The sequence below is a fragment of the Lepeophtheirus salmonis genome, chromosome 7 (genome assembly GCF_016086655.4).
Source record: "Lepeophtheirus salmonis chromosome 7, UVic_Lsal_1.4, whole genome shotgun sequence".
Taxonomy (NCBI): Eukaryota; Metazoa; Arthropoda; class Copepoda; order Siphonostomatoida; family Caligidae; genus Lepeophtheirus; species Lepeophtheirus salmonis.
Window position 1 is genome coordinate 37,166,630 of NC_052137.2, and position 27,851 is coordinate 37,194,480.

Consider the following 27,851-nt stretch of genomic DNA (forward strand, 5'->3'; position numbering starts at 1 on the left):
TCATATTTCTCTACGTACGACTTTTTCAACAAAGTATCCATTTTTGTAAAACAATTACAAGTATTTATTAAATTCGACTGATGAGCTTAAATGTCCTTAATCTATTAAGCAATTTATTTGTGTAAATATAACACATAGGATGAAAAGTCACAGGATTTAAAATCAAAAAACTCTCTTTATGGATCTGAGTTCCCATAACAAGTTTGAACGGTATTTTTTTCAAATGAAAAAGAAGTGTAAAATTAAAACAAGAAGGTTTTAATTACCCTTGCGATCAAAGACTTTTGATTTTATTTGTATTTGCAAATCACTGATATTGCCAAACCTCTTTTTTGCCTTTAATTCTATCTATGTATATAATCTGATCTTTCAAAAGGATAACCATTCCTTTTCTTAGTCAGAATATTTTTAAAGCCAGCCTCTTCCGTCCAAATTTTTATGTAATTTTTCTGAAAAGTCAGTCCATCACTCACACTGATTCAAAAAACTACTTATATTCTTGATAAGGAAATAAGAGGGACTTAAATTGGATCAATGAATGTATGTCTATGAACAGGGAACATTCACGGTTTTTGATCGACATACATTCATGGATCTTAGTTTATATCCAACCAACGTGTATTATTAATATTTTTAATGTCTTGAAGTGAATTATAAAACCTCTTAAGACTATTATGAATCATTACAATTAAAAAAAATCATTCCAAATATGTATAATTCTAAATTAAAATTATATTTAGTCAATGATGTCATAAAATTATAGAAAATGATGCTGTAATCAAAAGAAACAGCGAATACTATCTTTAATATTTTGCTCAATACAATTGTGATAACTTTTTAAATATAATTAACAAACAACGACCTATCTTAATGTATTTTCAAGAAACATGGGTAAAGAACCAAATGGCTCAAATTTACTGATTTTTTCTCTTAGCTAGTTTGCTTAATTGGAGTATGGCATTAAGTGGCATGCAATGGATGATTCAATCTCTATACAGCTGTATTACCTTTGATACTTGTATACAAAAAAATCTAGCCAAAACTGTTCTTTTCAGAGATTAAGAACTATTTTTTGAAAAGCTTTTGACGTTCTTTTGATACTGTATTTCCAAAATTTTTATACAACTCGAGTCGTAATCACCAGCGAGTTAGAGGACCTGAGTACCCAATAATTTTTTAGAAGTAGTGTTGATAGTGAGTCATCCATAGGGATTAGATTACCGTAAGAGCGCAAGGAGAAGGTTGGATCTCGAGATAGGGTATTACTAAATTAAAACCCTTGTTAATATCAGCTGCTTGTTATATGACTTGGGGGGGGAGAGAGAAAATGAATTGCTGCAATAGAGAAGACAAACATTCTACATTGTATACAAAATGTTATAATTATATTTAAAATACATAAATGTGTATTTGATTATTCATTTTTAAAACAATTTACATCAAAGATAGGTGAAAATGCTTACATCAGAGGGATAAGTTGGCACGACTACGACCCATTAAATAATGAACAGAAAAGAAGAAATAGCACATTTAACAACCGTTTTTCCTTTTCTAATTTATACTGGTAGCTTTACATAGATCCCTTCTTCAATTATCTATAGTTATTCCTACAGCAAAACACTGGTGTAGTTTTTTTGTTTATGTAAAACTAGCCGGACTACTCGGCATATCTCGGATATATTAGGCATCCCCAAGCAGACAATAATATTGTCAAACATTGTTTTAATAATATGTACTACCATTTTTTTTAAATAATGCGCTTGTTGCTAGATTGTTACTTATGATATGAAGTAGTCACACAGATCTAAGATATTAACAATCACTCAAAAAGGGGCGTCTACAGGCAGATAAACTTTGCTCTATTAATATAGATATACTGATAAAGAGTTTTTGAAGGAATTGTAAATATTTTTCACATTTATTTCTTGGATCTAGTATAAACAACTTTAGCAAGTTCACTAAGAGGGTTAATCTTCTACTGTTTTTATGTTGAAATCAGTTAAGCTGAGAATACTAAATGTATATAATTTGATAAGAAATGGATGAATTCATCTAAAATGTATATGGCATCGAAAATTGAAACATTTAATGGTAGTTACATGCATGTAGGGCGGGACTAAGATTTTTCTTTGTGAATGGGTGACATTGAAAAAAAACATTCTCTATTTTAGCCTTTACTAATAAAATTATTTTGAGTAATATTTATCGAATAGTTTTTTTTTTTTGTCTATTTGATAATTTTTTCCACTTATTTTTAAATATTTCAATTTTATTTTATTTAAAGACCATCTTTATTTCTTTGCAATTTAAAAATAAAATAACATTTGTTTCGGAATTTATTTTTACAATCATTACATAAATAATCCAATTTTTTTCAACTGACATCTCATTTTTTCCAAGAATAATAGTCCATATACATTATACAGGTTTCAAATTTTTAGTCAAATGTGTATTCGGTATGTTTAACTGAACTTTCGAAAGGCCTGACCACGGGCAAGAGGGGTATTTGGTTTTTCGGTCAAAGTTTAGAATTTATTCCCGAAATAAGAAATTCTTTTAAAAAAAATTCATTGATAAATTTGTGTTGCCTAAAAATGTTTGTTGAGGGGGGAGGAAGGGGAAGTAAAGAAAAATTTTAGTAGGAGATATCTCTCCACTATTTTTCAGGTTATTCAAAATACTTCCCATTGAAAATTGTATGTAAATAAATCTTACAAACATTACACTTAATGGGAAGGTCATTTAAGTATCAATGAAGGGTAATTTTTTTTTCATGTCCTATAGTTTTTTAACCTTGGCATTTCTCTCTCTCCCCCCTTCCTCTCAAATGCACTTATATGCAAACCTGTACGATGAATGATGATGATTCATAAAGTTTAATAGTATTTTACATAGGGGAACACCATTGTTATTAAGCTCTTAAATTTAAAAATGGCACCCTTTATAATCCTCCTTTTTTTTTAATGTAACATTTTTTTTATTGTTATTATTAATGTAAAGAAAAGTGAAAAAGTCGATTTCATTCATCAAATAGAGCACTTCCACGACTGCACAACACACTGTTTCTTCTCTTCACAGTTCTCCTCCTTCAATCCTTACTTCTCTTTGGCGCACTTTTTCTTCAGTTAAGTTTGCACACGCACGCCGAATCACAGCAAATATTCGGTTACATTATTTATTATATTACAAACATTAATATTCTTATTATTATACAGTTAAATGAGTCAGAATTCAATTACAGATCCGTGATTATTAGAACCAAAACTTTATCAATCTCATTTTGTGACTTGTGCATTACAAAACTACTACTCTGCCAACTTATTTTATTTTATTGTTTAGAGAGGCCTTTGAATGTCATTCTAAAGGGTAAGTATATTGAGTAGTAAGTAACAAAAAAGTCACTTCCAAATACCTAGTCATCACTTATAGTGTAGAATTATCTATTGTAGTAAAAGTTAACTACATACAGGGGCGTCCACAGGATTATATATGTCTTTTGTTTTTTATTTTTTTGGAGGGGTGAGGGGAGGCTTATTTTTTGAAAAAAATTTCAAAAATTAAAATGTTTCTCTGCGTTCTGAATTTGACTTTTTTAAAAAGAGAAATCCTTAAAAAATGGGATTACTTTTTACCCATTGAATATTTGCATACAAACAACTATTTTTTCCTTCATCAAGACAAAAATTAATTCATTTAAAAGGGGGGGAAGGAGTTTGGGACGCACCTGATTCATTAACGTAGAACCATTAATTATTAGGAGAATAATAAATTAATGCCATAATTAGCAAAAGAGTTGTGAATATTCTTTCGATATTAGGGCTTGAAACAGCAGCGCTAGAAACATAGGAGCAATTGCCCCCTATTTTTGAAGAATTTTCATAGTTATTACAATATAAAAATTTATATACTCCAATGAATTTTAATGTCATAATTTTCGAAAAAAATCAATTACCCTATTTAAAAAAAATTATAATTCGTTCAAATTTAGTCTTTTAAGCAATTTTTTTCATTATAATTTAAAAAAAAAAGTTTTTTATGTCTTCTAAAAAACGATTTGTTAAATTAGGAAATTTTTTGAAAAAGCAAAAATTTGTTCAGTCAATATTGTTAAAAAAAAATTCTTTGTATGATGTCGTGTTAATATAATTCCCCTCCCCCTTGAAAACACATTCCGACGCCGGTAACTTAAGGTCCTTGATATTCAAGATCAACTATACTTAAACCCCCTTCTAGGGGGGTCCTCTTTGGATAAGCTAAAAGGCTGTATCCCCCTTCTGTAAAGAAATTTTTGCTTGTTTTAAGAAAATTTAACATTTGAAATTTTTTTCAAAAAAAATTATGTTGGAAATTTATTTCAATTTTTCAATTTTTTTTTCAAAAAATTAATTTTTGGAATTATTTTTAGCAAGTCCAAAAGCCAATCACCCCCCACAAAAAAAAAAATATATATATATAATCTTACGGACGCATCTGTTTTCATTAAGAAATTAAGCAATGCATTTATTAAGCATAAGAAAAATAGTGAACAATTTAATAGAGAGAGTTTGAGACATAAGAAAGGATCAGAATGGATCATTATTATCATGTGATTGGAACATTAAAAAAATCAGGACTTCATAACAATGGATATAAAAGGTAAGAAACTATCACTTTTTTAAAAGTAGTAATTAAATTTTTTTGTATTATTCACTTTTACTATAATTTATAATAATTCAAAGAACTTTTGAGTTGTTTATGTTTAATAAAATCATCCTACTGCGTTTCAATTATATTATATTAGGCAACAATGACATAGATACACATGTAAGAGCAATTTAACTTCGTATTAAGTTCTGTTGTTTAATCATTTATGCTCTCATTGTATGCAATGTCCTTCAAATAAGTCAAGTAAATTTGACTTCAATATTGTGACAACAACGTTTTTATTGATCTATTCAAGTTTATATTTAGATAAGAATCATTATCATCAGGAACATTTGAAATAAAATATCCCAGAATAGGTTAAATATTAATCCCTTAAAGCGTTAGGGTATTCTTACAGGAACTATAATATAGCACCTGTATATTATATGAAACGCATTATTATGAATTTTAAAAGAAACTGTTAAAAACTTTAGTTGGGAAGTTGTTTTTTTTTATTTTATCTTCAAAAATTGTCAAATCAAAAATTTATTTTTATTTTTGCAAAGTACTGTTTTGGACTAATTTTGCAAAAAAAAAAAAACACCATAAGTGTACCATTTATCGCATTGTAAAGAAGAATAAAAATCCACCCAGATTTTTTTAGTATTTGCAAAACCTAAGAAGTTATGAAAAATAATGTCGTCGATAAAATAACCCTCGATAATTGGTCATTTTTTGCAAATATTTCAAAAATTATCCAATAAAATATTCCAGAAATTTAAAATACTTTTGTATAATAATGTTTAGGCGTATAACACTTCATCGTACTTGCATTGTTTTTGCAGCTGAAAAAAACAAATTTTATTTGTTGTTGGGATTTTTTGTTAATCTTATTTATTGTATAGATTTTTAGTGTAACTAAAGTGGTCTTTGTTTTTGGGAACTAATTTTAAACTACAATGTTTATTTATATTTTTACTAAATGTAATTTCCCAATTTATTATGATGTATATTATTTTTATTTTTTTAATATTATATATTGTAAAATTAAGACCTTAATAAAAAAAAAAAAAAAAAAAAAAAAAATTCAATTTCCACCAATTTCTTATTCTGCCCATAACTTTTTTTGATTTTGAATAAATTTAGATAACATTGTTATTCGTGTAGTTGTTTTTTGAGAAGCCAGTCGCATTTGATGAATAATTCAACGCCCTATCTAGTCTCCTTGATCTTCAAAAAATCATTTTTGTCATTTGGGTTTACAATAAGCCTCTTATACTTCCCCCTCTCCCCAAAAAACAAAAAAAAACATTCAGCATCCACGTCTCAGCCTGACCAAGTTGAAAAGAGCCCGCATGCAAAGTTTCAAACATAAAAGACACACATACAAATTGTATTATGTAATATGTATATATAAGACTACCAATGGGTTACCTGGCGTTGGTCGGGCCAAGGAGGGAGCGGGAAATAACATTGACAACATTGGCATATTTTAAAATGTTTAGAGCCCTTTGGTGTGGGTGAGTATTATAATATAGAGCCTGTATCTAATATAAAATGTATTATTATGAATTTTTTAAAAATGTGGTTATAAACTACAAAAATCATACTACCATATATGTATGAAATTTTTTGTTTAGATGAGATATCCATCGTTTATTTCTTGTCAAAAATATGGGAAATCAAAATTTGCAAAAAACTGTTTTGTACTAATTTGTCAAAGAAAAGTAGTAAATACGTTTACAATTTTTGTCATGAGGAACACTAAACGATCAATAATATTTTCTTATTTTGGAAAACCAAAAAATTTATTCATTTGTGCAAATATTGCCAAATTTATCATAGAATAAGTTCCGGAAATTGATTATAGTATAACTTTCTATTAGGGTTTACAAATTTAAAGTTTTTTTCTCAAAAATGCATTGTTTTGTTATATTTTTTCTTAAAAATTGAAAATTGACGTTTTATGAAAGAAAAATAAAAAGAATATTTAGAAAATGACAGATATTTCAGTTAAACATCAATTTTCATGTGTCAAATTTACAATGCAAATGAATTCCCAGGCCAATTTTCTGAAACCTTATTTCATCTAGGAGTCCAATATTCCACAGGAAATCCGGCATGGGCACCAATAAAAGACACACAAACACAAATTGTATTATGTATATATCAAATAATTTGTATTAAATAAAAATTAATAGATGATTCTGGAGCCCATTATAAAGATCAAATGCTCACAGTTATACTACTCCTGAATACAAAATCTACGCGTAATTTTAATAAATCGATATGAAAGGATAACATCAATAAATTGTTGGTAATTGCAATTCCTGATGTTGCAATGTAATAAACAGGAGTGAGACGTAGAAATTGCAATTGCTACATGTACACTAGATTTATATTTTTATTTTAAAGATTACGTCGAAGAAAATGAAGGAAACTTATATACACAAAAAAAACAACAGTCTATTGCTTTCTAAACGTGGTCAAGTACAGTGGTTCTCAAATGGGGGTATGCATGATCTTTGGAGTATTTGGAGGCACTCCAGGGGGCGCTACGTACTTTTGCCTTAGACTATTTTGAGGCAAGATAATGGTTAGGGAAAAGTTAATTTCTAATTTTCTGCATTATTTTAATTCTTTATAAGAAGTATTACAATCAAACCTATTTAAGCAAAGTATACCTTGTTGGGATAAGTTATTCTCTTCAATTCAATGTGTCTTTGTTCGCGCTCTGGTGATTCCTCGAGAAAGAAATATACTCTATGTATACGGATCTCACCAAAGGATTTCTAGTATACATTGAGTAAATGTAATACTATAATGTTTACTTATATTTAATCAGTGCAACTCCATCTAACCAATTAAAGGAACATTTAAAAAAAAGTATGCCAATGAGAATCCAACCTCATAATATCCTTTTTGTAGAAGCCCTTGTCCCTATTAGCAAAAAACTCGGATAACCAATTTTCACATCCCTCTATTGAGACCAAATTAATAACCCCAAGTGCAGTTTGTAGTCACTTGGTGCCAGGTTCAGACTGTAATGTGGATGCATAAGAACTTCCCATTCGAGCTCCTGAGTTGTCGATTTGTTCACAGTAGAAGACAAAGCGTAATACTGTTCGTAGAATACACTCACAGCTTTACAACGCTTTATCGTATGATCCGATGTGACCAATAATGAACAAGATATATTTAGTTAAAAAAACAGGCGGAAATTTTCTAGGTTGGAGAAAAAGAAAAAGAAATTAATGAGATTTATAAGTTGTTAATGTTTATGTTTGGGTAAAATTAATGTTCTCTTTAAATTTTTTAAACAAAATATGCAAAGTTTAGTTCTATAAAATTAATTAAATGGTTTTTTTCTTTATGAAAATGCCCTAAAAGGAAATGCATATACCAACAAAACTCAATATGTAATTAATTAGAGCAAGAGACAAAATAGGTAATAAAATTAGTATAATTAGAAAAAACCCAAATACTGAACACGGCAACGATTTGAATAGATGAAGTACTTACCACTGAAAAAAGGTTCATAATTCCTAATTTAGTAAAATAATCAGCTTGCTTTCTTGTGTTTTTGATTTAATAAGTAATGGGACGACATTTTTGTTTGTGCAAAATTGCTAATAACATCGTCAGTGCACAGTACATATATATTTTGTGTACATATTGCAATTTCTGCAATTTTTTTAGCTTGTATAAACAGATTGTACAAGTTACAAGTCTACATCTTATTAAGTTTGATCATACCAATAATTTTAATTACAAACTATTATTAAATGTGTGATTTTAATAAATCAAAATAAAATGAATAATAGCATCAATTATGTATTTACAGTTCATATATTGTGGACTTTTGCCACAGAATATGTCTAATCAATTGGTAATTTTTTATCAATTAGTCAAGATAAGATAATTTTTATATATATTGACCATCCATGGACCTTATAACTTTGAATTACTACATCTAAGTCATATATTAGTATATTTCAATATACTTTAATCATTAGTTATATTTTTTTAATTAAAAAAATCATAATTATAATCAGAAATCAATAATATATTAAGCATAGATGGATATTATGTATTAAACATAAGATTTTAATCTAATATTTATCTTTAAAATAATAAAATAAGGATTTCAATGTAATTATATTACAAAAAAATGGACTACGATGACTTAAAGTATTATCTTTGGCCATGTGAGTTTAGCTTTTTCTCTATAGAAAGATATATATTTTAGTAAATATTTAAATGATACTTGAGAAATCAAATTTTCTAAAGGATCCGTACTTTTATATTTATTTAAGGGGTTGTAACACCTCTAGAAAAATAAAATAACTTAGAACTTATGTATGTATAAGGAGTTTAAACTTTAAAAATATCATTTATTTTCATTTTATTTTTAACTATTTGTCCAGTTAATACATAAAAAAATCAAAATATTATTTTGTTACCTTTTAACTATTATCTTGAATAAAATATTTTATAGATAGCATTTATTGGAAATATTTAGTAATGATCTGTAATTAAAATATTTAAACAGATATCCTAGATCTTTGCGAAAGTCATATTTCAATATAGTGACAAGCAATTTTGTTGTTTAAAAAAGGATTTCCGACTCAACAAGTAACACATAATCACTTAACAGTTCCTAATAGCAGATTATAATATGCCTTGCAGACAAAACTATCAAGAAAGTGAGGGACGTTATCACTAAGAGTTAGATTCATCTTCAACTTGTTTTCAAATGACAAAAGAAACTGACAAGTCATAAAAAGAAACAGGGGTTAGCTTAAAGTATCCAGGTTATATAATTATACTTATGTACCGTACTTGACAAAGTCCCCCTTATAAATGGAATTGATGTCATTATGATAAAGATAAGAAATTTCTTGGTTTTACTTATTTACATCAAGGATACTGAAGGACTCTTATTAATGAAATAATTTTCTTAGAGTAGAAAACAAAGAAGAGATGGATAGGAATATATGAAGGAATAAACTTGAGAATTTCAATAAATGAGCTATGTTTGGAAAATTAGATCTCTCCTTGTTCCACAACGAGGCTTTCAATCGATTATTAATTCTTTTTATGTACCTTGTTAGTTCTTATAGAAGTATACGATGGTTCCGTAGAAGATCTGGGGCAATGTATGTATTCGTGAGCATGGATAAAATGATTCACGAGTATAGAAGTGAAACTCATATACATTGATATCAAGGACATGTGCACAATGAACGATCCCTCCATTAAAGGAGATGACATCCACTTACTGAGGCACAAACAGGCAAGTCACAATCAAGAGAATAAGAAGTTGAAGAGAAGATTAGTAGGTGTGTGTATTGGATATCCAGATGAAAAATATTAACTCATAGGACGGAAAACATAGGTGGATGTTAATCTATATATATCCAAATTCTTTGCATGAAAGATACATCCACATCCCCGCCCCCCTATCTCCCCCCAAATGAATCAAAGGTATTTCCACTCACCTCCTTCTCATAAATAAATGGAATTCAAAATTTTATACTTACACGTGTTCAAAGGTTGTGTTAATCATAAAAAAGTTCAAGTTATAATTGGAAAAGTTATAAAATCATCTTTCGGAATCCAAATAAAAGGTACAATCACGGAACCTATCATCAATCTATTGGCTGAAACATAACAATATTATGGTAATCTAATTTCTAAGGGCCAATCACGAATAATTATAATTAAATTGGAAAATGGTGGGTAATTGTATTTCTTTCTAAATAATATATAAATACATATTTATATATCTATAAATAGTCTTATTTTTTTCTGGCAAAGGAATTGCAAATGCTTGGATGTCGTCCCAGTATTTTATAATAATTATTTAATGTAATAGAAATTATTAGACTTGATATTTTGATAATTTAGTTTTGATTTCTCTGCATGATTTCCTTATTTCCATACTCTATCGAAGGTCAGCATGCTAAGTTATACAATATTCAGGGAGGGAGAGAGGCGAATGAAGGAGGATTAGATGCTTAGAGAAGAAATATTTTTGTTTCTTTAAATTTAATAGAATTTGATGACAAAAAAACACTTTTTAACAACTCTCTTTCTTTTCCCCCACCTTGCTCTTGTTGTATGTACAGAAGCATTTGGGGAAATATTATTAAGTTGTGCGTTAGTGAAAAGTTTGTTCGGTAGAAGGAGGAGTACTAACTTAGTAGTGTTTTTTTACAAATTGTATAATGTACATATATGTAGATATATAATATTTCCAAACAGCTCTGTCCTCTCGGTGATTATTCAAGCTTAGTGTAAATTGATAAAAACAAACATATTAATATTATAATATGTACAGTGATGATTGAAATGTGACATTTTTTATTTGTGTAAGATATATTAGTGTAAAAGGATGGATGAAGATCCAGAAAATAGGAGTTGGAGACGATCCTTTGTAGAAAAAATGAATTTGTGGGAGGACTTGGGGTGTAATGAACCGGATTCTAAAGATAAGGTATGGATATTGTCCTAACCAAACCCGTTCTAGGAAGGTTTTTTTTTTTTAGTTTAAAAAAAATTCCACAATTTTATTTTTAATTTATTTTTAAAACATTTTTTTGAATGACTTTTTTTATTTATTAAAGACTCTTTTTTGAATAGAAAAGCCATGTTTTGGGATATCCCAGACATTCTATTTTCCCCTATTTAAATATTCATTGGGAGGGGGGTGAACCAGCTTCTCATGCCTAGGACTTATATTGGAGGGAAGTTGGATTAAAATTAAAAATTTATAATCCAATTTTTGGATGAACATTTTTATAAATAAAAAGTGATGTGATCTTTTTTTTTTTTTTTTTTTTTTTTTTTTTTTTTTTTTTTGTAACTGATATCTCATTTTTCCGACTGGCATTTCCATAGGGAGAGTCACCCCATGTCGGTACATGCCTTGTGTATGCGGAGCATTAGACATAAATTACTACTATATTATATTTTATATATATCTTGTGTAAAAGTTACCATTTTGTACAGGTTATAACCTGTTTAAGCAAATTGTACAAGCTGCAACCAAGATATAAATAAATTTAAATGAAGGATTTAAATTACTTGAAATGAGGATAATGCAATAATTAAGTATGCCATTGATGATCCAGATATTAATGGTGTATTTTTTTAATATTCTCATAGATATTACCAAAATATAAGTATTATGTGGCACATTATATAGTTTAAATGTCCACAGTTATATTTAGTATTAAGTCTCGGTCCAGCACCGAATTTTTTTTTTTCGGTTTTTGGGTCTTAAGCAATTTTTTCTAGAGCGATTTGGACCAATATTTCGCTCCAGACCGTGGACTAATTTTTTTCGGTCTCACTTTGCGGCCCGATTTTGACTCGGTTTCACTTTATGGACCGATTTTTTTTTCGGTCTTAATTTATGGACCGATTTTTTCAGTCTCATATATTATGGGATACTTTTCTTTCTAAATCAACTGTCATGCATTTTTTTCAAAAAAAAATTAAAGTACACGATAAGTTCTAGAACAAATACTGATCACATATAAGAGACGGCGGGATAAAAATTAATCCAAGATATCTCTGTTTAAACTTCATATAACGTCATTGTACTTGAAAAAATATATGTTGTCATGTTATAAACAATTTATCTGTAAAATCGGGTGAGACCGGGTTTTTTTTGGGACCGATCTAGACCGAATTTTTATATGAGACCGGTCCAGACCGAGCTTTTTTTGTTGGTCCAAACTAATTTGGACCAACCAAAATATAAGGGTCTCAGACCAGTCAAGGATTTCCAGACCGAACCCCAATACTAGTTATATTATTTATAAATATATAATAACCATGTCCTTTTAATAGATAAAAATGAAATGATATTATCAATTAATAGTTGTTAATTACAATGAATAAAGGTGTAATTCAATAATGCCTTTTAAAACGAAGAAATTGAAACTTGTACAATTTGCTAATACAAGTTACAACTTGCAAACATATAAAACATTAATATGCAAAGCTGAATTTTCTTAATCCTATACAGTTCGTTCTCTTTAAGTATTCAAAATGTTATGAAAATGTGAGTAGTGAAGGAGAAAGGTGCAACAGTGATGAGTATCAGGCGGAGATGCGTAGTAGGAAATTCATCAATGTCGCACTTATTCGTTATATTAGTTCCTTTACATATTTTATCAAAATATGCATTTCTATGTTTTTTCAGGGGCATACGTGGACTAACGCTTGACCCCTTAATATTTCTTCTTGAGTCACTAGTGTAATTAGTAGGCATACATAATATATTGATTCAGAAACGCTTGAACCTTCCTACTTAAATACAAATTTTCATTTTTGCTTCTTTCATCCATATTTATGGACAATTTAAACATCAAAAACATCCCTGCCTGTCTGATTTATTTGTGTGTAAAATGATACGTAGGTAAAGGGAACTTAATTTCCTTTTCGGAAAGAACAAAAGATCTTTCATATTCATATTGTCCATCAAGTTAACAAAGCAGTCATTTATAGCAAATCTCAGTTTCTTTAAAATGATTATTTGAAAATACTATGTCACGTTATTAAAAGTAAAGACTAATTTGGTGAATAAACAATAAATAAAAACTTTCAAAAATCAACAGTTATCAGCAAAGAGGCTACTAAGGCAAAGGGTCTCTGATTTGCTCCACTCCCAAGGGAGATCATGGAGATCATGACGGTTGTAGGGTGATCTCGTAGTCTTAATTACAAAATTAATAGGTTGCTTCAGGAAAATCCGTATCTTGGAGGACGTGGGTACAGTGATCAGTAAAAGTCTTCACATGTCGATGAGTATTATGTCTAGGCTCTCAATGTCAGTGATTGGACTGTGAGGAGGTATGTGAAGGATTTGGAGAGGGCCTCTTATGAAGACGAGATTGGCAACTGCTTTCAACTGCAATGAAGGGCAATCAGGTAAGAGAGGCCAGAAATTGTTGACTTGGTCGAAGCATAAAATGGGTCAACTGTTGTCATCCGTCGCCGTCGCCGTTCCCCTGTGATACCCCTCACCGATACAGTGCCTTTAAGCTCCGGTTGGATGCCGAGGTAGCAGGCAAAAAAATCATTTTTGAAAAATAGAAAGATATATCAATAAACAAGTCTAGCTTCAATGTTGTACTCCTTTTCAATCTTTGAAAAGTTTACCGCATTTGTTAGTTATCAAAAAGTCCACAATTTTACCTTGCACACTCTACAAATCTTTTGATTAAGTTACATCACATTTTAAGCCTTGATTTTTTAAAATTTGTACTTGATTTTGGTTGCCAATTTATCATCAAGTACGTACCTACGCAGTTCTAGTAATTGTACGTTTGCAAATATCAAGCTTCGTTCATCTTGACTGACTAGTTTTACATTTGTATCTATATACCCAAAAAAAAACTATTTCTTCAAATGCAATTTTTTTGAGAGAAAAAGTATTCATCTCAAATAAACAGTTATATTTTACTTCATTTCATTATCTTACTCAAAACTCATTTGCCTAATCAATTACGTCAATTAATGTTGCTAAGAATATATCTGTCAAACACAATAAGTTTAATACCATTCATCATTGAATATGATGCACGCTGTCTTTATTTTGTTCACAATGGATAAAGGGAGTATATATACCCTACATAATATATAGTACATTTAGGCCATAGAAAACGTCATCAGGATTGACGTCATTTCCGTGTTTCATTTTTACATTGTTTTCTAATCTTCCCCTCTATTTAAACTTTAAAAAAAGTAAAACTGATCAATGAAAAGCAATGCATTGATTGATTATCCCCTCGTAATACAATTAATAGCTCGATAGACAAAAACTCACATGGAATGTATGTTGTCATGTTATAAAATTACACACAATATTATGACGTATGTATGTACATTATACATAAGTATTCGCTATGTGCTGTGGAAAATTTTATATTGCTAAAAATTGTGCTCTAAGAGTAAGGATTTTCTATAGATGTGATCCGTCAACATAATAAGTAAGCTAGAATATTTTTCTCAATTTTTTTAAGCTTATATTATAAAGGTATTACTCGGAGTTATTAGGAGTTGCCTAATAGACGAACTTTGCTTTATTAATATGGAAGATACTTCCCCAGAAATTATTTTATCGTTAGGTATAGAAATGTATCATCAGCTAAAGGAAAGAAGTTGATGAGTCTAAATAATTTAGCTGGCTTGAAAAACAATGTCACTGTGGATTACATTTGTATTCTTTAATGGATTATTGTCGATGTAAAGCTACAAATTACCATTATTCACCTTTTGAGACAATGCAAATTGCACTTAAATTTCCAAAATTGATCTTATCGATAACAGAATGAGAATTTGACAGATTTTATTTGAAAAACCATATCGGGGGCAATAGAAATATCTTAAATTAAATGTAGGTTATAAACGAGAGTTAAAATTCTTCTGTATCTTATCTTGCCCCACAAATTTAAATAAAAAGGCTATAAATGAATCAAATATATCTACAATATTATATATGAAGTAAAAAATAAATTATGATTTTCTCTTTTTTTTTTTGGACAAGATTGTTTTTATGTAGTTTTTAACTGATCCAATTAAGAAGATGACCATAAAATAGTCCAGTTTGTAGTTTGATATTTCTTATTATTTGGTTTATCAGTCAAAAATATTTTGCACCTAGCTTTTAATAATTTAATGGGTACTCAATATGCTCAATGATTTGTGATTTCACAGTTTTATCAAAAATAATGTTTCTCATTTTGTTCAACAACCATAACTTCAATTAGTGTTAAACTTTGCAATATTGTATTTTTTTTTTAATTTTTACAAAGAAACTGTAATAAATACAATTTTTAATTCTTAGCATCATATTTGTACGGTACAAGTGGCTTTAAAATGAACAAATACACCCCAAAAATATCATTTTATTAAATGTTACAATGTGCTGAAAGTTAGTTTTTATTGTCTCAGCAGAAAAAGTCTTTATACAGGTGAAAAAAAAATATTCCCCTGAAAACTGGACAGTCTTAATGTATATTTTCTATTTATGCGTGGTATAAATGTAAGCAAGGGCGAACAGGAGATTTTATATATACTAGCAGGAGGTGCTCGCGTTGCAGGGGGAATAGAAACAAAGAATGAAGGTAATAGAAGGGAGCCAGATGTAGAAAGATAGATGTGAGGGAAGAAAGAGGAGGTTTTATTTATGTAGCAAAAGGTCATATATGACTTTGGAGGCCTAAAAAATTGTTCTGGTGAAATACAAATAAGAAACAAAAAAAACTACATCTTTCTAAGTGTATTAGAAACCGAGAAAATGCTGTCTGAACGTGACCAACGAATTTCGGTCCACACATTATTGGAAGCTGGCAAAAAACCAATGCAGATTCCAAAGCAGTTGGGGATCTCCAACATGAACCTGGACATGAACGTGGAGTTCTCGGAGGATGGTGTACCAGCACACACTTCAAAAAAGGTCTAGAAGTAGTTGGAGGACAACTTCCCTTTCTGGCCAAAGAAAATGTGGTCCCCCTACTCACCAGATGCCAACCCATTGGACTTCACTTTTTGGGTGCATGTTGACTCCAAACCCTGCGCCGTCCGTCTTCCAAATATCAACAACCTCAAGGACACCGTCAAACAGTACTAGGACACCATGTCTGAGGACTATATCCACAATGACTTCTGAAGCCAGTATTCCTACCAAAGGGGACTAAACCGATGATTAGGGTAGCCAAGATATTATATAAGTTATTTTTACTTTATAACATACCCAATTACAACTGATTGCTGAAATACATCTCGATAGAGTTCTAGATTGAAAATGTAAAAAAAATTTGCCGCACCCGGCTTCATCCAACTTTTTTTTTTTTTTTTTTTGGGGGCTTCAGAAAATTTTAAAAGTGCTCAAGCCCTTTCCCCCCCAAAAAACAATCTTTGTGACGCAACTGAATGTATGATTAATTTGATATGAAAAGTATTGAGGTGGACCAAGGTTATTTACATTTTCTCGCAAAGGGTTAATTTTTGAAATAAAAAGGGGAGTTCAGAGACGTTCTTTCTAAGAAAAATTTGATCATCATAATTTTTAAAGTATATTTCATGAAGATTTAAAATACAAAATGTGTCTCATAAAGGTGGGGTCATATGTGAAGTTAAATTAAAATGCATTTCTATTCTATTAACCTATAGAATATCTAAAGTGTAATCACATTAAAATATACACGATAACTGGATATTTTCCTCGTAAATATTAATGGTTTTTATTGAAATAAAATTTTAGTCTTATAACCTTATTGGTAAAAATGAGTTAATCAACGTTTTAATGATTTTCATCGACTATTTTGGTAGAATTATAAAAGACACGTTATTTGTGAATGTTTCATTTAATGAAAAAAAGAATAAACGAGAAACATAAAATTTGAGGTTGGTGGTTTTACATTTTTTTTTATTGAAATTTGTACCATTTTATAGATAAAAGAGTTTTAAATTAAGAAAAAAAACTGTAAAGTGGTAAAATCTTTTAGTTATAAGTAATTGTATCATTTTTAAGAGTAATAACTTCTTTTATATAGTCAAAAAATAAAATACGGATTCGTCGAACATATCCTTGTATGGTAAAATATAAGAAATTTACGAAAATACTATTTAAATGGATATGAGATTTCAATAAATCACACTATTAAGCCTAATACACTCACTTTAACCTTCCTAAACTTAGACAAAAAAAGTAATTAATGTTTTATCTTGAGATGATTAAAATTTCAAATAATCAAAAACCACCTATCATAAAATTTTCACAATTAATAATCATTTATTTCAAAACTTATAATATGACATATTTTTGAACCTAACGAAAAAATCGCTTATAAACACTCAACTGAACATAATTTATCCGTCAAAAATTAAAACAAGACTTTGATGAGTTGTAGATAATACATCAAAACTAGCTAAAACCTACGATCTCTAAGCAGGAGTGAGGACTATTCAGCAGGTTGATTATTGAGTCCATCCGTAGACAAAACAAGGGTTCTCCAAAAGATGAAATTCTTTTCCGATCAACTTATGGAGGCCTGTAGGAATCATAGACTTATTTGAACACGAGGTGTAGAGAACAGGTAGGACTTTTGAAATGATTCATATATTGAAAGTAATAAATACATTATAGAATATGTTTTTTTTAGCTATTAGTTAGCTTTTCAATGATATATTGTACTTGCCTTATCATTGCTTTGGTCTACGATATATCTTTAATCAAAAATTCCTCAAGATGTTCATTGTTTCATCGTTAAAACTCCAGAACTTAATTTTGGATTGAACAACGGATCCAATAATTCATTTATAAGTAAGATTACTATTAATAAAGCCACATACGAAATTTGAGCCAAATCCGTTTCTTCAATTATAAATATGCTCATTAAACATTTATGCTCAATTTATTATTTTTACCTATTATTATGTCCAGTACTAAATTAAGTATTATATTTCTAAATGATTATCGTTCATTTGATTCCTATTTTTTGTTTAACCATCACTGTATTTTCTATTAATTATGCATATATTTAAATTTTATATATGCTTAAACATCATATTTGTTTAATCAATAAATCATATTCTATAAGAGAAAAGGAATTAAATAGCAGGTATTTTTATTATATACATTTAAAGTTGGTTTTACTGTTTATTTATTTATGATAAAACAGAAAATATATAATGGAATGCATTACAGCTATAGCCGCATCATTCATTGAATGGGAATTTTCATGGTTTCATTCTAAAGTAAAAATATATTTTATAAGCATTTGCAATATTATAAATGAATTTAACCATTAAGTATAATGAACCATTTAGATTACATGTAGAAGTAACGTTTGCGGAAAACAAAACAAAAAAGTTATATGAGAGAATGTTTAATTGGTTTATTTATGATTTATGAAGAGGTGCAAAATATAATCATAATAATAATATCACGACTTCTCTTGTAATGGTTGGTTTTATTTACAAACCTAAATACATATTTATAGCATTTTAAGCATGATAGTGCATTTATTGTTTAATTTTGATGTTCGTTTTAAATTCATTTTTTCTTATGTGGACATATAGATTAGGGTTTTTCATTTCTCAGATTTGCAGAAAAAGATCCACACTTTCTTGGATTCGGGTCAGTGCAGATGTTGAACATAAATATTCAAGTAATTTTTGTGTACCCAAACTCTTGTATTGGGATTTGAAACGAAAAATAAGACTGAGTATTATAAGCATTTTATCATATATTCCGGCCTAAATAAAATATGATCCGGATTAAGGCTATATTTTTACTGCTTACTGATGCCAAAGCAATGAATAACCCAACTTTATTATTATTAAAACATAATTATTAGTTATTATTGGAATTATTGTAGTAATAAAATTGGGCGCCTTTATTATATCTCGCAACCTCTCATCTGAAAAGGAACAGAAAATGGCCAAAACCAATTGATAGTTAGCAAATTTATCCAAATATCAAATAATAATTTAATAATAGTTCATAACTGTTCATAGGTTATTCATAACTAATTTGTCTCCAACCAAACAATGTTATGAACCCAGATTAGAGAAAAATAAGAAGAAACAACAGCTGTTTACATCTAAATGCAGTGTACATTTTTGTGTTAGAGAGTTAACACCGTTTGAAATAACAACGCGATAAAGCTGTTTATGTATATGTGGCTTCCAACACTTATCAAGATAAATAGAAATGCTACTTCTGATATAGATAATAGCTTTTTTTTATGACTAAGATTAATTATTGAGCAATACTTAAAAGTGTTTTAAGAGCCAGAAAATTCCTTGGATCCATTTTAAGATCGGTTAAATTTAAAGTACCCTATGCCGTTTTGAGTCCATAGTCCCTACAACCAGACCATTAACAAACTCTGATTACGACACTAATTAATCGCTAACGGAAAAAATATTGTTGGGACTTGACCTCCTTGTCCCTTGTGGTTACAGCCTCATTCTCTAAAATAGTAAAATATTTTCTTCATTTATCTAGAGGTTTTTTTCTTATTATTCGAATAGATTGTTAACAAAAAAATTTATTTGTATATTTATGTGAATGGTTTTGAATAAATACTTTGCTGTTGAGAAAAAAAAAATTGACGGTGTATACTAAGTATGCCCCTCTGAAATGAGCCTTTCGGCTATTGGTCCCGAGGGGTCGCCAGTTAGACATTATAAACCGGTCCAGAAATCTAAATGCTTATTGGTACATGTGTCAACAATATTTAATTCATTGTTTGTATAGTTTTATTCAACGACGCACTTTTTTCGCTCGTAAAAATGTCTAATTGTGTACCTACAAACTACAATGTGCGGACATCATTGATTTTCTATGCTACCAATTGAAGAAAAACACTTCTCAAATCATTAAATCAGTATCTCTCAATAATTCTTCCAATTCATAACATTAATTATATTGAAAGAGCTATAAAATATAAAAACAATAACAAGATTGAAAGTTTTTATTTTTATTTTTCATAAGTCCCTTCAAGTGATAGTTATCCGACTTCCACTTTATTTTCTCAACTCTCAATCATATATCATTCACATAATATGTACATGCAAATAATAAAAAGACCCCTCATACCCTCTGGTTAAATCAAAAAACTTTCTGTGACCATAAATGGATATTACTGACCTTGACTCTGGGGATCTATGCGAAAAAAATACTTTTTTTCCCACTTTCTCCTTGTTTGTCCGTCTTACTATTATGTTATTTTGCAATGCTGGGCCAACCCCTGACCTTCCCCTTTCTCTTCTATGATAATCTATTACTTACCATGTATGTATTTATGTATATAGTCCCTTACTCGCCCTGTGAGTAGTCTTACTATACATTTAATAATCATAGATATCCAAGGCCAAGTATGTGCGTTATTTAAGGGCGGAAGGAGTCGAAGTTGCAGTGTGGATTTTTTTGGAAATAATAATCATAAATAAATAGAGAGAGAAAATAGAAGAGAAGACGATAAATAATGCCCTGGAGAAAGACTTTGAATATGTATACCTACATATGTAGGTACATACTTCATTTGATAATAAAAGTGTACTCATTTGGACTTCTGATTTCCCGGGAAATTGTTTTGTGGGGATACCGGGACGTATTATTTTTTTAAGTAACGTGAAATACTGTAACATTTGAGTTTTTCTTTTTAAACTTTGAGAAGGGATTATACATTTTTAGCTAGTTTTATCCATATATGGAATTGTATAAAATATGATTTAGAACAAGAGCAATACTTCTTGCAAAGGGTTTTACATTTTCCAAGTTGTAAATTCTTAAACAAAGATCATCTTAATAACTGTTAGGTGTACTTATGAAACACGGACAGTAACAATGAGGTTGTGTTCCTTGGGAGTTATAACAGTAAGTCCCTGTTAGACTCTGAGTATAATTGAGGATAAATATTGAAGTAATTAAAGCCAATATTACCTTGCTTTGTATAGAGGGGTATTTGTGTTCATTTTCTTCATCTCAAGGATGTTTAGAGCTAATGTAATAAGAACATCATGACCGCTAAGATGCTCTCCTCCAAAAAAAAATCAAGAAATCGTCAGGATTACCACGTTAATGTTCGGTTTTTTGTATTTTTACATATACAGGGGCGTCTGCATGATTATATTGGGGGGGGGGGTTGGATAAAAAATTAATATGAAAAATTAATTAAAAAAAAGCAAATATTCATTATGTTTGGAGAAAAGTTTCAAAAATTTATAGCTATTAAGAAAAAATAAAAAATAGGAAATTTATTTGTTCCAGTCCAGTCTTAGGATCAGTAATATTGGTTCTTTGGAACTGTCCTTAAGACTGTCGGTTCTTCGGACTGTCAGTACTAGAACTGATTGGAAAAACTGCAGTTTTCAGTCATAGATAAGGACTGAAAAAGCACTATTCTCAATTATGTATCATGTTCTTCAATTTTTATAATTATCATTTATAGTGTGCGGATTGTCTTTCAAGACCCGTGGTTCTTGCTTTTACGAATTTTGTAACTTAATCCCACCCCAATAAAAAACTTAAATGGTTGTGTTAAACAAGCTAATTTTGTATGTATTATTTATAACTAAATAAATCTCATATTATGTATGTGTACAACCCTGAGAAATCCCGGGGAAATGGGATCCTGAAAGAGAGACCCAAGTGTACATATATACATACTAGTATGTAACCATTATGATGAGTTCTATGGTGAAAGTAGGTACTTATTATTTTATTATTATTCTTGGAAGGAGAATCATTCAGTGTTATATAAGGATGGTATGTAATAATAAAAAGTGAATACAATTCAATTGGGAAGGGGGGAAATACGACTTTCAAGAGTAGCTTATGAAACAAATAATATATTTACATACTATTAAAAATAATTATTCTAATACTTCGTTATATATATACCTAGCATTTCTTAGCGTTTGAGTTTTCTATAGATGGGAATATGAAGAGTGTTTTTGATATTTCAAAGCTGATATTATAATTAATCTTTCATTCTATTTAGAGAAAATCTTAATATAAAGAACTCAGAAGTGCATGCCCATATGAATAACCCAAGATTAATAGAAATACAAGGTTATAGCAAATTATCCCCCTCCTTGACTGTTACTATTGAAGTAGTGCTGTTATTCTCTATGACTTCAAAATCTGTCAGTCTTGCATAGAGCCCGGTACGGTACATCAAATTGAAAATTCTAGCAAGCCAGATTACATAATGTTCTAACCTTGTATTTCTATTAACTTTATGAATAACTTGAAGATTTGGCTGGGAGCTATAACTCCTTGTTGGATTGAATTGAGAATCGAATTGAGCAAGTAGAATTGAGGAACGACAACAGAGTAATTATTTACTAGGTACAGAGTAGGATGAAAATAAACAATAATTTAAAGCTTGAACAGAATTTGTGATTCAAATTTATGTATTTCATTTTATATTGTTCTTTGAAACCTGATCCCATCCGCAAGAAAAACTTCAATAGTAAGTGATGAAATGAAAAAAATAAATATATATATAGTGGAGCTGAGGCTTGTATAGTTGTTAAATACCCAACCCAACTCGCAGGCTAATTTTCATTTTTTCAAATAAAATATCTCAGTTTGTAATTATTTTATTGTAACAAAATTTTTTTGAAGCTTTAATTCCAATTTGCATTGCCTTCAAAACGACTAATAAGTATAATTTTTGCATCTATTCATAGTGTATGTATAATAACACTAGGTTGTTACATGACTAATTATTAGTTGTAAGTATATATGCACATATAATATGCTCTACAACTCGAACTTGAGGGGATGGAACAATTTTTTTGAATATATGAAAAATCAAATAAAAACTGTTAAATCTTATTCTTGTTTTCGTATTTTCTACTTCTTTTTGATATGACTAATTATATAAATTGAAAGATCAATAAAAAGACCAACCAATACTGCTGACTGGTTTCTAAGGAATCTATCTATAAATTTTCAAAACGTGTTTGTAATAAAACAATATTCCGTGCCATTTGATTGACTTAAATAATTGAAAATATACAAATTCATTGATTTATAATCTATTCGAGTTATAATAAAAATATTAGCTATAAGTGAATATTCTTTACTGATACCTATGCAGGAAGTCTTAGATTTGAGACGTCCAAATTCAAGTTATCCAGCTTTTACTGTACATACTAGTATTGAGACTAAGTCTTAAACCAAAAAACTCCTTTTCTAAAAATAGGTTATAAATAGAGTTATAAAAAATATGACTTGTGACTGTGTAAAAAAAAAAATAAGAAACCGAAAATTAACATGATAACCCTTAGAATTTAAATCTTATTTGAGAGGAGAGTGGCTTAGATGTAATCGTATTTTATTAGATTAGCTGAGAGGAAGTGTGAGTTGAAGGAAATAAACACGAAGTCTACTTCGTATCTAGCAAGAACATAGGCAAAAATTACTCCAATGTCAATCTAAGTCCAAAAAGTACTTTCACTTAACCCCCCCCTAGACAATCCCCAGGTTTCTCTCATTCATTAATGAGCACAAACACTTTATATTCTCTGCCAAGCATAACAAAATAATTATATCAGCTTAAGAAATGAAAACACAATGGTCAGGTTGCAGGTTTCGCGCTCGTCTTTAGGTCTTTTTTTTTATTTTTCCAGTGATGCAATTCAATTTTTTGATGTCCTTTCCAAAAAAAAACAAAAAAAAACACGTCATTTTTATTTTTTGTAGGACCGATTAATACCAATTTTGTTGTTGTATAACTAGGACAACAATCGAATTTGAAGCAATTTACAACGTCTCAAGCCAATTTAGGATTTCTAGACCTACATTCTACAATTACATTTCAGTTTCTTAAACACCTTTTTTTCTTTGTCACGCACCCTGTGAATATGTAAAAGTTACATACAAAAAATGTCCTCCTTAATAAATTATTTATAAATGTTTTTTTATTTATAGAATAAAAGGGAATTGTTCATTTTCATATTGTCCTTTCTGACAAAGTAAATATTTTATTTTTAAAGAGTTACATTATCTCATGGCACAAAAGAAAGTCAGTTTTATTTTTCCATACTTTACAACTCCTTTTTAACTAGGAATATAAATCCTAATTATTTTTTAACGCGTGAAAAAATGTTTTAATGTTATTTTCTAAAGCTGTAATAATTCCATTTCATGTAATTTCATTCTTTAGGAGATGAGATATAAGTATACAGTGCAACCACGAATCTGTATGCTCATGAATGATGCTGATAATTGATGAGGGATCTATAAGTTACGTTGAAAATCGCCCGATTTTTGGCGTTGATAAACTAAAGAGTGAATTTCATTATTATTTAATTTCTGAGGAGTGAACCTCCTTTTCTACTACATTCAATTATATTCAAAAACCTGATTGAACATTTGTGTGTACTCATAAAAGACAGAGAGTAACCTTGAGTATTTCTTATGGACTTATAATTGTAAGAACTTGCTGGACTCAGAATATCATTAAGGATTAACATCGGAGTATAGTCCTTGTATATTTCCTTTTCCTCCACTTAACAACTGCTTGTAGCTGATCTTTTGAAACATCCTGACAGCTAAGAATCCTTCAAAAACATTTTTCAAATTGTCAAGTTTACCATGTTGATGTTCGGTTTCTTTTTTTTTTTACATGCCCAAACTACTTCCGATTAGTATCAGTCGTTAAAAGTGTAAGTCCTTGTTGGGTCTAAAGAAGAAATTAAGATCAAAAATATAGTTATTTCTGCCAATTTTATTACTTGATACGGCGTAGTACTTGTGTTTTGATTCCTTCCTCTCATAGCAGCTAATCTAATAAGTGAAACATCATGACAGCTAAGCTGCTCTCCTCTTAATATTCTTCAAGTTGTACCATGATAGGTTTTTTGGTTTTTTTTTACATACCAAAAATTCTAAAGACTTATAGCACTACTAACGTTGTTCAAAAATGTACTTTTATGAACGTGTTAACTTTGAAAGAGGAAAAAAAGTTTGCAAAAAAAAAAAAAAAAATACAAAGATTTATGTTTCTTACATGACGGATCTTTATTGCAGAAAAAAAAATATGGTTCCTACATAATTAGATGTTGGGAATATTGTTTGCCTCGTAGATGAAAAGAAAGGCTTCATCCAATCGCAGTATTTATTTTGTTTTCATATTATTAAATTTATTTGCTTTTTCTATTTTTCTCGTTTGACAATATTAATGTGCGAAATAAATATTGACTTTGATATAAAATAATAATTTATTATGATTATATATATCTATTGTGTATTGTACTATACATTTGCTAAGGAAATGGGTCAAAATAAAACTCATTTTGGAATTGACTACAAATAAAAAAAATAGATGTTTTCAAGCATATATATAGTCATTACTTAAAGTATTTGCTCTCTTTTTACAAAAAAAAAAAAAAAGATGGAGAAAGCTTTGCTTTATTTCATTATATACTATCAAAAATATTTTTATTTTGAAACTGTGGGTCACAAAAAATTTGAAGCTCCATAAAAATTTAATACATATATGTAACTTGTGGGCGGATTCAAGTCCAATAAAAATGTACAGATTATCCTATAAGAATTCCATATGTTTCCTTAGTGAAAGGAAAGAATAAGAAACAAAATTGCAAAAAAAAAAAAGAAGAATATTTAACCTCGTTTTGAAATGAAATCGACCCTCTTTTCTTTTTAATTTTCTTTAATTTTGCATCATTGTTTCTAACTGAATTTTGCACGTTTTATCACCTTCTTATTGTTGAAATAGTTTTCTTTTATCATTTAATGATGTTTTGGTATTTGCATTCATGGCTGTTGTAACTTGAGTTGTATTATTTTTTTGAAATTAACTTATTCATACATACATTGTCCAAAAGTCTTGAAAACATGATCATATATTTTAAAAGCTTTTGTTATTTCGATGTAGGATTGTCAATCGTAAGCATTTTCTTTATGCAAAAAAAAAGTCCTGAAAATTGACATGTTAACTTTGACAATTTGAAAAATGTTTTTTCAAGGTGATTCTACTCTTGGTCCAACAAGGATTGTAATTAGTTGTATTTTCAGTATGTAAAAAAAATATTTTGTACTAACTTACGGGCTTTTTATCATTGAAGTTCCGCAAAAAAAGTACATGGGAATAGATACCCATCTGTATTATGGACATAACACAAACATTATTTGTAATTTGTTACCTAATGAGTAGTGATGAATATCGAGTGCTTTGATAGCTCATCCGTTTTTTTAAGGTGACTAACTAACCAATAAATTATCTTTTCCTAAGCTGTTGTCATCATTATTGAACTCTTTAGGAGTGAACTTCACAAACGGGTTAAATGTGTTTATGCCTTCATAAATTATGGAGAGTAACTCTGAGAATTTTTAGCAGAGTTATAAATGTAAGTCCTTCTTGGACTCAGAATAGAATTGAGGATTAACATTGGAGTAATTCCTAGCTTGTGTATTCCTTTCTTCCCCTTCCTCATAGCTGTTTGTAGTTGACCTGACCTGTCTTCAAATTGTCAGGGTGACCAAGTTTATTTTCAGTCTAAAAACCAGTATGTATATACATAGATATTTTGACTTAGTCTACTGAGGATGAAGTACGTTTTGTTGTATTAAAATATTATACACCAAATTGTTTTTATTATTTTTTCTCTATCTTTGTTTCTAATGTAACAAAGGCAAGGCTATATTTTCTAACGAATGTACATTAAAAGAAAGATCTGGAATTAATAACTACTCATCATGCAATCAGTTCTTCATTTTTTCCATCTCTTTTGTTTTCTTTTCGCAGGTGTCCTGTCTTCACTTTCAGAAATGTCTGAACGCTTCATTTAAATTATTTTTCCTTTAAATGTTGCATGTTAAATAAGTTGAACTAATAGGATAGTCCTACTCAGGACTGAGGGGTGTTTTTATACATATATGTATTTCTATAGCCATAAGTCTTTGTACATTTTATTTATCAAATAATGAACGCCCGTTGCACATACGAACATTTAAAATTTTTACCTGATCTTATCTGATGTTATTTTTATATACATATGTGGTCCTTCAACATAAAAACAATATTGATGCATAAAAAATTTACTCCATATACATAAATATTGTACAATTTTTCATAGACATGTTTGAGTCAACTATAAGCTTTGTATTCAAATTTATGGGATCAGTTAACATAGTTAAGAGTTTTAGTTAAAATTTTAAACCTATATTTGATTTAAAAAATGTACATTGGCTGCAATATGTCCTTTCAAATAAAATCAATCAATTTCTTTTTTTATTGTGACAGTCAATTTACAATTTGCGGGACCCAAAGGGTCAATAAGAGTAATTTGAATAATAGGTTTATTAAGACGTAGGTTCTATATATATAACTATTTTAAATGGGCCCTTAGGATTTATAGATGGTTATATGTTTTAATTATAAGTGAGAAAGGTCAGTGCAACGAATAAATATATTATTATTTCTACATTCTATTAAAGCTATCTCGGAATGAAAAACCATACAATCACAAAACTAGGACAGCAGTTATTGTTGTAATTTTAAGATTATTATATCTGTAGGAAAACTTTTGTGCAGGTTCCTTCTCAAAAACGCTGACTTCAGTAAATTTTAAATTTTTTTACAAATGCTCTGAGTGTATAATATTCTTTGATATAGTGTTTTGCTAGTCCTTATTTAGTACTAAAGACTGCAGTCCCGTCCAGC

General features: G+C 29.3%; 1 protein-coding gene across 4 annotated transcripts in view; it reads left to right on the forward strand.

Moving 5' to 3' along the window:
- The first annotated feature begins 3,221 nt into the window (after nt 1-3,221).
- LOC121122218 (uncharacterized) overlaps nt 3,222-27,851 on the forward strand; it is a 244,022-nt gene continuing 219,392 nt past the window's right edge. For 2 of the 4 annotated variants that reach the window (XM_071889866.1, XM_071889870.1), the window contains exon 1: nt 10,745-11,122. In XM_071889866.1, coding sequence (XP_071745967.1) covers nt 11,021-11,122 — 102 coding nt within the window. In that variant the 5' untranslated portion in view covers nt 10,745-11,020. Of the gene's footprint in view, nt 4,636-10,744; nt 11,123-27,851 lie in introns of those variants that run through there. The other 2 variants (XM_071889868.1, XM_071889869.1) reach the window with 2 other exon arrangements.